Source organism: Tachyglossus aculeatus, chromosome 3 (assembly GCF_015852505.1).
Source record: "Tachyglossus aculeatus isolate mTacAcu1 chromosome 3, mTacAcu1.pri, whole genome shotgun sequence".
NCBI lineage: Eukaryota > Metazoa > Chordata > Mammalia > Monotremata > Tachyglossidae > Tachyglossus > Tachyglossus aculeatus.
Genome location: NC_052068.1, coordinates 106774427 through 106785399, shown reverse-complemented (window position 1 = coordinate 106785399; position 10973 = coordinate 106774427). Strand labels below are relative to the sequence as shown.

At 45.4% G+C, this 10973-nt stretch overlaps 1 protein-coding gene across 1 annotated transcript; it reads left to right on the top strand.

Moving 5' to 3' along the window:
* The first annotated feature begins 3927 nt into the window (after nt 1–3927).
* LOC119925365 (olfactory receptor 1444-like) lies at nt 3928–4802 on the top strand. The gene is made up of 3 exons (XM_038743444.1): nt 3928–4072; nt 4209–4414; nt 4452–4802. Exons 1-3 carry the CDS (start codon nt 3928–3930, stop codon nt 4800–4802), a joined length of 702 nt encoding a protein of 233 aa, XP_038599372.1.
* The last annotated feature ends 6171 nt before the right edge of the window (nt 4803–10973 follow it).

Genomic DNA, 10973 nt, shown 5'->3' with positions numbered 1-10973 from the left:
TGTAAAATGGGGATTAAGACTGTGAGCCCCTTGTGGGACAAGGCCTGTGTCTAATCTGATTAGCTTGTACCTAACACGGCGTTTAATAGAATGCCTGGCATATAGTAAGCACTTAACAAGTACCATTAAAGAATATTGCTTTGCGTTCTGGGAAATTGATTGAGAAACAACTGAATAAATAATTGACTCAGTATGCATATGCCCATCAGTGCCAAAGATAGGAATGAATACATAAGTATCAAAGGAGGCTGTGAGGTCGACTTGGAAGTTGGGAAGAGATTTGGGAAGAATTCCTGGAGGAAGTAAGACATCAGTTAATCAATCGATATTTATTGAGTGCTTCCCATGTGTACAGTACCGTACTCAGCAGTTGGGAGAGTCCAATACCACAGAATTAGCAATCACGCACCCAGACATGCGGGGAAACGTGCTTACGCTGAAATTTCCAGAACCAAATGTAAAATTCTCCTTAGGATTCTGGTTGTTCTTTTTCTGAAGCTCCTCGCGGGGGGAAGTAGGTATAAGGGGAGAGAAAGGGTGGGATGAGATAATAGCAATAATAATAATAATTTGTTAAACGCTTACTATGTGCCAAGCACTGTTCTAAGTGACAGGGTAGATACAAGGTAATCAGGTTGCCCCACGTGGGGCTCACGGTCTTAATCCTCATTTTACAGTTGAGATAAATTTGAGGCCCAGAGAAGTTGAGTGACTTGCCCAAAGTCACACAGCTGATAAGTGGCAGGGCTGGGATTAGAACCCATGACCACTTACTCCCAAGCCCGTGCTCTTGCCACTAAGCCACGCTGCTTTTCGTGATGTTCAGAAAGACAGAACAGCCACCACTCCTGCACTAGAGAATAATTCCAGGTCGGCATCATTCCTTTCTGCTGCCTTTATTAATGTTCATGATAAGAATAATAATAATAATATTTATTAAGTGATTTCTATATGCCAGGCACTGTACTATGTCCTGGGATAGGTTCAAGATAATTGAGTTGGATGCAGCCCCTGTCCCACGTACGGCTCACAGTCTTAATCCCCATTTTACAAATGTGGTAACCGAGGCACAGAGAAATGAAATGACTTGCTCGAGGTCACACAGCATACAAGTGGCAGAGCTGGCGTTAGATCCCAGGTCCTTCTGATTCCCAGGCCAGTGCTCTACTCATTAGGCCATACTGGTTCCCTAAGTACTTAGGAGTTCCCTAAGTACTTAGGAGAGTACAATAGAACAATAGAACAGACGAAGCAGGTGAGAATGTCAGATTAGCAACGTGTCAGGCTGAAGATTGTCCTCTTCCAAGTGCTTAGTAAAGCGCTCTGCACACAGTAAGTGCTCAATATATACCACTGATTGATTTATTGGTTGAATGTACCGTTGAATTTATTTATCTATGTAAATATTGAGGATGGATGTAAGGTTATAGGTGCTAAGATTGGCTATCGTTTTGATCCAATCAAGATGATTAGAAATTAATTGGTGAAGGCTTCCTGGAAAAGGTAGGATAGTAGGAGGAGTTTGAAGATGTGGAGGACTGTGGTCTAGGCTATTTTAAGGGGAAGAAAACTCTAGGCCAGGAGACCTACAGCAGCGAGGATTAGGAGGGAAGAAAGACAAGAGGGAGATACAGCTGATGGGTGATCTCGGGGTAAGGAAAGAATGAGAACCGAAAGGTAGTGGGTGAAGACAGCCTACACGAAAGATCAATTGATCAATCAATCAACTGAAGCATCGTGGCCTAGTGGAAAGAGCCTAAACCTGGGAGTCAGAGGACCTGGATTCTAATCCTGACTCTGCCACTGATCTGCTGTGTGACCTTGGATATATCACTTCACTTCTCTTCACCTCAGTTCCTCTCCTGCATAACGGGGATTAAGATGCTGAGCCCCACGTGGGACATGGGCTGTGTCCACCCTGATTAGCTTGTGCCTACCCTAGCGCTTAGTACATAGTGCCTGGCGCATAGTAAGCCCTTAAAAACTACCCTATATATAAAAAAGAAAAGAACCTCGGTGAGGGAAAAATGAAGAACGGGTTTTTTTTTCCTCCACTCCTTCAAACCTCCAAGAGACCTTTCCTGACTAGGCCCTCATTTCCTCTTCTCCCACCCCCTTCAGTGTCGCCCTTGCATTTGGATTTACTCCCTTTATTCACTTCTCTTTCATTTCGACAGCACTTACGTTCATCTCGTTTTGAGCAGGGAATGTGTCTATTTATTTTTATATTGTACTCTCCCAAGTGCTTAGTACAGAGCTTTTCACACGGTAATCGCTCAATGATTACAACAGAATTAATCAAGGAATACCCATAATTTATTTATAGTAATAACAATAATTATGATATTTGTTAAACACTTACTATATGCCGAGCTATAAGCACGGAGATAAGTACAGGGTAAGCAGGTTGTCCCACTTGGGGCTCACGATCTTTATCCCCATTTTACAAATGAGGTACCTGAGGTCCAGAGATTTTAAGTCGCTTGCCCAAGGTCATACAGTAGACAGGTGGAGAAGGCTGGATTAAGGCCCATATCCTCTGACTCCCAAACCTGGGATCTTGCCACTAAGCCACGCTGTTTAATGTCTGGCTCTCCCTCTAGACTGTAAGCTCACAGTGGACAGGGAATGTGTCTACCAAGCTTTATTGTATTTTACTCTCCCAAATGCTTAGTACAGTGCTCAGCAAAGAATAAGTAGCAAGATAAGTACTACTGATTGATCGAATGACTTTTAGCCTAGCCTGTAGAAGGTCAAAGAGTCAATTGATAACTTTATTTGGGTCTGTGAGGAGAGGTGGACCAGCTTCCCAAGGCCAGTTAGGAGGAAATGAGCTAAGAGAGAAAGCAGGAGAGATTTGGATAAAATCACGATTGTGGTATTTGTTAAACCCTTATTATATGTCAAGCCCTGTATTAAGCATCTGGTGAATAGAACACAGGCCTGAAAGTCCGACGGATCTGGACTCCAATCCGACTTGTCTGATGTGTGACCTGGACGAGTCACTTCACTTCTCTGTGCCTCAGTTACCTCATCTGTGAAATGGAGATTAAGACTGTGAGCTGTGTCCAACCTAATAACTTGTATGTACGATAGTGCATAGTACAGTGCCTGGCACATAGTAAGCGCTTAGCGAATGAGTAGTTGCAAGTTATTATTATTCATTTATTCATTTATTCAATCGTATTTGTTGAGCGCTTACTGTGTGCAGAGCACTGTACAAAGCTCTTGGGAAGTACAATTCAGCAATAAAGAGAGATAATCCCTGCCCACGCCGAGTTTACAGTCTAGAAGGAGAGAGAAAGGCAACAAAACATGTTTTGTTAAGCACTTACTATGTGCCAGTCGTAGTACGCACTGGGGTAGATACAAGGTCACCAGGTGCCACGTGGGACACACAGTCTAAGGAGGAGGAAGAATGGGTAGGGAATCCTCATTTCATAGATGAGGAAGCTGAGACCAGAAAAGTGAAATGCCTTGCCTAAGGTCACTCAGCAGGCAAATGGTAGAGCCGGGACTGTGAGCCCGTTGTTGGGTAGGGATTGTCTCTGTCTGTTGCCCAATTGCACTTTCCACGCACTTAGTACAGTACTCTGCACACAGCTAGCGCTCAATTACTACGATTGAATGAATGAATGAATGAACCCAGGTCCTCTGACTTCGAGCCCCAGACCTGTTCCACTCCACGGATTTTTTTTTGTTTAGAGTATTTGTTGAGCACTTACTATGAGCTGGGCACTGTACTAAGCTCTGGGGTAGGTTCAAGCTAATAGGACTGGACACAGTCCCAGTCTCCATTTTACAGATGAGGAAACCGAAGACCAGAGAACTGAAGCGACTCACCCGCGGTCACCCAGTAGATGAGCGGGATTAGCATAGCACCCAGGTCCTTCCTGCCCACGGTCGGATCGAGCTAACTGCCCGCGGATGGCAGAGGGAAACGGGACCGGGGTGACCGGCTTCCTCCTGATGGGGCTGTCGGACCCGCCGGAGGTGCGATTCGCGGCCTTTGATGCCATCTACTCGGCCACGTTCCTGGCCAACGCGCCGACCACCATCTCCACACGCCCATGTAATTCTTCCTCGCCATCCTGTCTTTGCTGGACGTCTCCCGCCCCACGGTCCCGGTGCCCAAGATACTGTGGGGCCAAGCCACCAGAGACCGGCGATCTCGTTGGCCGGGTGCGCCCTTCAGCTCTATTTCCTAGTGGCCCCGGTGGGGATGGACCTCTTCCTCCTGGCAGTCATGGCCTCTGAGCATCGCTTGGCCGTCCTCCGCCCTATCTGCTACACTGTTCTTATGGACGGGAGTGTTTGCGTCGCGCTGGCGGCCGGAGCATGGCCGGCCCACTTCCTCAACTCCCCCCTGCACGCGTCCTTCAACTTCCCTATGACCTTCTGCCTCTCCAATCGGGTGGGCTAGTACTATTGCGACGTCGCTCCAGTGACAGGCCTGTCCCGCTCTGGCGGTGGGCGGGATCAGCATCTTCTACATCACTTTAGGCTCCTACGTCCTCGTCGTGGCCTCCATCTTGAAGAGCCGCTCGGCCGAGGAGAAGCGCCGGGCCTGGTCCACCTGCACCTCCCGCCTGCTGGCCGTCGGCCTCTTCTACGGCCCCGTCATCTTCACCTACATCCGACCGTCTTCCGGTCACTCTCCCAGAAGCGACAGGTTCGTGGGCATGCTTTATGGCGTCCTCAACCCCGGCATCGACAGCCTGAGGGACGAGGAGGTAAAGGGGGCCCTCCAGAAGTTACTGAGGCTGATGTTAGGCCCGCTGGGGTCTCTTTGGCACCCGTAGGAGCACTATGGACTGGACTCTCCCGGGAGCCAGTGCGCTGGACTAAGCGCTTGGTAAAACGCAACAGGAGACTCATTCCCTGTCCACGGGGAGCCTACACTCCTCGGAAGCAGCGTGGCCTAGTGGAAAGCTCACAGAGCTGGGCGTCAGAGGACTTCATTCATGAATCATTCAGTCAATTTCATTTATTGAGCGCTTCCTTTCATTCCTTCTTCCATTCAATTGTATTTATTGAGTGTTTACTGTGTGCAGAGCACAGCATGCATGGTATTGTACTAAGCACTTGGGAGAGTACAATATAACAATAAGCAGACCTTTTCCCCTCGCAGTGAGCTCTGATCCTGGCTCCACCACCTACTTGCTGTGTGACCTTGGGCAAGTCACTTCACGGCTCTAGACTGTAGTTCTAGAGTGTAGCTCTACACTGTAAACTCGTTGTGGGCAAAGAACGTGTCAGGTTATTGTTACATCGTACTCTCCCAAGCACTTAGTTCAGTGTTCTGCACATGATAAGCGTTCAATAAATACGACTGAATGAATTAAATGAACTATCTATGTCTCAGGTCCTTCATCTATAAAATGGGGGTACAATACCTTTTCTCCCTCCTACTTGGACTGTGAATCCCATGTGTGACCTGATCATCTTGTGTGTACCTCAGTGTTTAGTACAGTCCTTGGCATATAGTAAGCGCATCAACAAGTACTCTAATGAGTGAAATAGATCAAAAGGGACTGACAGCTGGTGGACTCAGAATAAAGGATTAAAGGGACACTGAATCTATGATTTATTTGAATGTCTGTCTTCCCCTGTTCTCTGTAAGCTTATTGTACTCTCCCAGGTGCTTGGTACAGCGTTCTGCACGGTCAGTGCTCCGTAAATATTACTGCTTGCTTGCTTGCTTGATTGATTGATTGATAGATATACATAAATGCATAGACAATTTTAGAGAAACAGTGTGGCCAAGTGGATAGAACACGGGCTTGGAAGTCAGGGGACCTGGATTCTACTCTCAGCTCTGCCATTTGCCTGCTGGGTGACCTTGGGCTTGTCACTTCACTTTTCCGTGTTTCAGTTTCTTTTTCTATAAAATGGAGATTCAAATCATGTTGCCCCTTTTACTTCGAACTGAGCCCCATTTGGGGCAGGGACTGTGTCTGACCTGCTTAGCGTGTGCCTACCACAGTGCTAAGTATAGTGCTTGACACAGAGTAAGCACTTAACGAATGCCATAGTATTGGTGCTGATGATGATATTAATATTAATACTGTTAATAATGATATTATGATTACGTTTGAGAATGGAATACTAGCCACTTCACTTCTCTGTGCCTCAGCTGTCTCACCTGGAAAATGGGGATGAAGTCTGTGAACCTCAAGTGGGACAACCTGATTACCTTGCATCTACCCCAGCATTTGGAACAGTGCTTGGCATATAGTGAGCACTTAACAAATACCAATATTATTATTATTATTATTATTATGTGTTTTGCTACTCTTTTATATACCCTCCCCAGCATTTAGTGCAGTGTCTAGCACTCAAGAGGTCCGTGATAGAATGAAAAGAGCAAAACTGATTGCACGTTATCTCCTTTGGCCTGTAAATTTCTTGAGGGCCTGGGACAAGTGTCCTGTATTCTTTCAAGCATTTAGTACAATACCTACCACTGGGTAGGGGCTCAATAACTGCCAGTGATAGATTGATCTCATGGATCTACATTATACTGTAAGTTACTCGAGGGAAGGAAACATATGACTTACTATTCATTCAATCGTATTTATTGAGCGCTTGCTGTGTGCAAAGCACTGTAATGAGCGCTATTGTATGTGCTTCATGGATTTGAAAAAGCACGGTCTAGTGGAAAGAGCATGGGTCTGGGAGTCAGAGGACCTGAGTTCTAATACAGGCTCTTCTGCTTGTCGGCTGCGTGACCTCGGGCAAGTCGCTTGACTTTTTTCTGCCTCAGCCTCCTTGTAAAATGGGGATTCCATTCCTGTTCTCCCTCTCCTCTACATAGAGGAGCCAGTTAACTTCTCTTTGCCTCAGTTAACCTATCTGTAAAATGGGGATTAAGACCATGAGCTTCATGTGGGACACAGACTGTTTCCTATCCGATTATCTTGCATCTACCCCAGAGTTCAGTACAGTGCCTGGCACGTGGTAGTTGTTTAACAAGTGCCATATAATAAGCAGAAAAGTGAAATAGACTGTAAGATCAGTGTGGGACAGGAAATGTGTCCGACCCGATTTAGTTGTGTCTACCCCTCTGTTTACTACCAATGTCATAATAATAATAGCAATAATAAAACACTTAGTATAGGGTTAGCACTCAGTAGGTGCTCAATAAATGCCATCAAGTGATCGATTGTGTATTGTGACTTTGCTAGCTCCAAACAGTACAGAAATGACTAACATAGAGAGCTGGTTTCCCTGGAGAACTGTGAGGAAAATTTACCACACTTAGGGAAGGTTGAAATCCTGATTCGATGGTTTTTTTTCTAGGTGGTATTTGCTGAGTGCTTGCTATTTGCCAGGCACTGTACTAAGCACTGGGGTAGGTATAAATTAATAAGGTTGGAACAGTCCATGCCCATATAGGGCCCACAGTGAATTTAACAGTCTGGAGGGGGAGACTAACACTCTCCCAAGCCTTTAGTACTGTGCTGTGTACAGAGAAGGAATTCAATAAATACTATCAATTGATTGATACATATGAATGCATATGTCTATTGTTATATGTATTCTTATACATACTTACACTGACTCAATTTTTTATTCAACCATTTCATCCTGACACATTTCCTGTTAAAACCTCATTTTTCCTTCATCTTTTATTCTTTTAAATACTTTTGATCTCTTCCCCCATTGAATTGTAAGCTCCTTGAGGGCAAGGCACTGCGTCTGTTGCTTCTCTTGAACCCTTCTCAGTGCTTAGTACTTAGTGCTGAATGCTTAGTACAGTACAAAACTCAATGTTTAGCTCAGTATTAAGGTCTCAGTTGGCTCTGATAAACATCGCTGATTGATTAATTGGATAGGGAAAAAAAACAGCTAGAAACCAAATTTGTCCTGTATAGATGTTTGGAAAATGGCCACCCTAGTGTGCATGTATACATGTATGGATGTATATGTATGTGTGAGAGTGTAGGTAATAATAATAATAATAATAATAATAATAGTATATGTTAAACGCTTACTATGTGCCAAGCACTGTTCTAAGTGTTGGGGGAGATACAAGGTAATCAGGTTGTCCCACGTGGGGCTCACAGTCTTCATCTCCATTTTACAGATGAAGGAACTGAGGCACGGAGAAGTTAAGTGACTTGCCCAAAGTCGCACAGCAGACAAATTGTAGAGCCGGGATTAGAACCTACGACCTCTGACTTCCAAACCTGGGCTCGTTCCACTAAGCCAAGACTGCTTCCTCCATATAGGTGTGCGCTTATATGTCTGTATATGTATTCATGTATGTGTGAGTGTAGTCACGTGCATTTGTGAGTGTGCATGCATGTATAGGTACAAATGCACATACATGCATGCCCGTATACGTGTGGGTGTATGTTTGCACATATGCATATGCATGCTTATATATCTGTGCACATGAACATATGCACAAATTCATTCAATCATATTTCATTCAATTATATTTCATGCAATCGTATTTATTGAGCACTTACTGTGTGTAGAGCACAGTACTAAGCGCTTGGGAGAGGATAATTCAGCAACAAATAGAGACAATCCCTACCCAACAACAGGTTCACAGTGTAGAAGGGGGAGGCAGATATGGAAACAAGTAAACGGGCATCAATAGGATCAATATAAATGAATAGAATTATAGATATATACACATCATGTATATAATGCATATAATGAATACAAATGTGTGCTTATGGATGTCTGTATAAGTCTCTTCACTTCTCTGTGCCTCAGTTACCTCATCTGTAAAATGAAGATTAAGACTGTGAGCCCCACGTGGGACAACCTGATTACCTGGTATCTACCCCAGTGCTTAGAACAGGGCTTGGCACATAGTAAGTGTTCAACAAATACCATCATCATCAGTATTATTATTATTTGCACATATGCATGGCTGCATACAAACATATGCATATATGTACACCCCCATGTATGTGTGTGAGCCTGTTTGTGTGTGTGTGTGTGTGTGTGTGTGCATGTGTGTGTATGTGAGTATGGGGCTATGCACGTATGGATATAAATGTATGTATATGTGTGCATTTGTGTGTGCTTTCAATAACCTCGTCCATCGCATTTTAATGGAGCCTCTAGGCTTGGACAAGAATCCATATCCTCTGCTGAGGAAAACTGTCCGAAGAAGCTTTGTCTGAGAGCTGAGAGCCTGGCTTTGTTACAATCAGGAGTGAAACTGGCTGATTCCCCCAGCCGACTCCATCCTCGGCCTCCTCTCCGATGGGACAGTGCCTGGGGTCACTCCTAGGACACAGCAGAGGTGGGGGGAGAGGGTGTTAACACCCTCCGCCCTCCGCCTCGGTTCTCCTAGCGACTCTTCCTCTCTCCCTCCCTCCCAGCAGCCCAACAGCCACCAGAAGCATATCTGTTGCTCTGACACTTGGCTCTCCCAGGCTAAAACGAGCTCGGTGGAAATTAGTAACCAAGGGTTGCTCATTGCAGGGAGTCTCTCGTGGACTCGTTAAAAGTGCAACGTGTTGAGTGCTTCAAAAAGTTATTAATAAATGCAAGATGGTGGATTTCCTAACGACATCTCAGGGGCCTACCAGCTAGACGGAGCATTTGGCAGAGGCTACCCGGGGCTTAGGAAAACGAAGGAAGGAGACGGCAGCTGCCGGAAAAGTTTAGCCCCGCTCCCGACAGGGAAATCAAGTCACACGGAGGCCCGGTTCTCACGCAGTGAAGAGGGAGAGGCAGGGGAAATAAACAGCGGATGCGAAAGAATGCTGGAATTTTTCTTGATTCCTTCGCGGGCCTGCTTTCCGCCTGCCCCTCCAAATTCCTCAGATCGCTGAACCCTGTTGGCACCCCCGGGGACAGCAGGAGAGATTTTATTTTCTCCTAGAGGGGATCCACTCCCAGCTCACACCCTGGCTGAGAGGTGGAGGAAGAGTGTGAGAATCAGCGTGGTCTAGTGGCTAGAGCCCGGGTCTGAGAGTCGGAAGGACCTGGGTTCTAATTCCGCCTCCTCCTCTTGTCTGTTGTGTGACCTTGGGCATGTCACATCTCTGTGCCTCAGTCCCCTCATCTGTAAACTGGGGATTAGGACCGGGCCCAACCTGATTAGCCTGTATCTACCCCATTGCTTAGTATAGTGTCTGGTACATAGTAAATGCTAACAATGACTACCAACTCTGTAATGCTATACTCTCCCAAATGTTTAGTCCAGTATTCTGCACACAGTAAACACTCAATAAATTCCATTGATTGATTGCTTTACTGACTGATTATCCTTCGTGATACTGTCATATGTGACTTTACCAATCCTAGCCTAATCCAGGACTGAAAGGCATGAGATATGGACTTGAGAATCGGCAGTGCTATTTTTGGCTGTGTGGTTTTTGGAAAGCCTCTTAACTTCTCTGTGCCTCAGTTTCCTCATTGGTAAAATGGGGATACAATACCCATTTTCCCTCCCTTTTAGAATATTAGTCCAGGGGCTGTGTCCAATCAGTTTATCTTGTATCAATCTCAGCATTTACAGCACGGTGCTGGGTCCATAAATAACAGCGCTGTCAAAATCGCATAGGCATATGGGCTGAGGAAAGGAAAATGTACAAAAGTGAGAGGACATGTTGGAAGGAAAGGTTGGGAATTAATCTGAGAAGTCTTCCTGGAGGAGATGGGTATTTCTTAGGAAGGCTTTGAAATTGAATTCACTATGTCCAGTTCTCCTCTGTAGTATTAAAGGTATTTATTAGGTGCCCAGTGTGGGCAAGAATAATAACAATAATAATAATGGCATTTGTTAAGCCCTCACGATGGTTGAAGCACTATTCTAAGCTCTGGGGGTGATACAAGGTGATCAGGTTGTCCCACGTGTGGCTCCCATTCTTAATCCCCATTTTACAAATGAGGCAATTGAAGCACAAAGAAGTTATGTGACTTGCCCAAAGTCACACGGCTGACAAGTGGCAGAGTCAGAATTAGAACCCATGACCTCTGGCTCCCAAGCCCATGCTCTT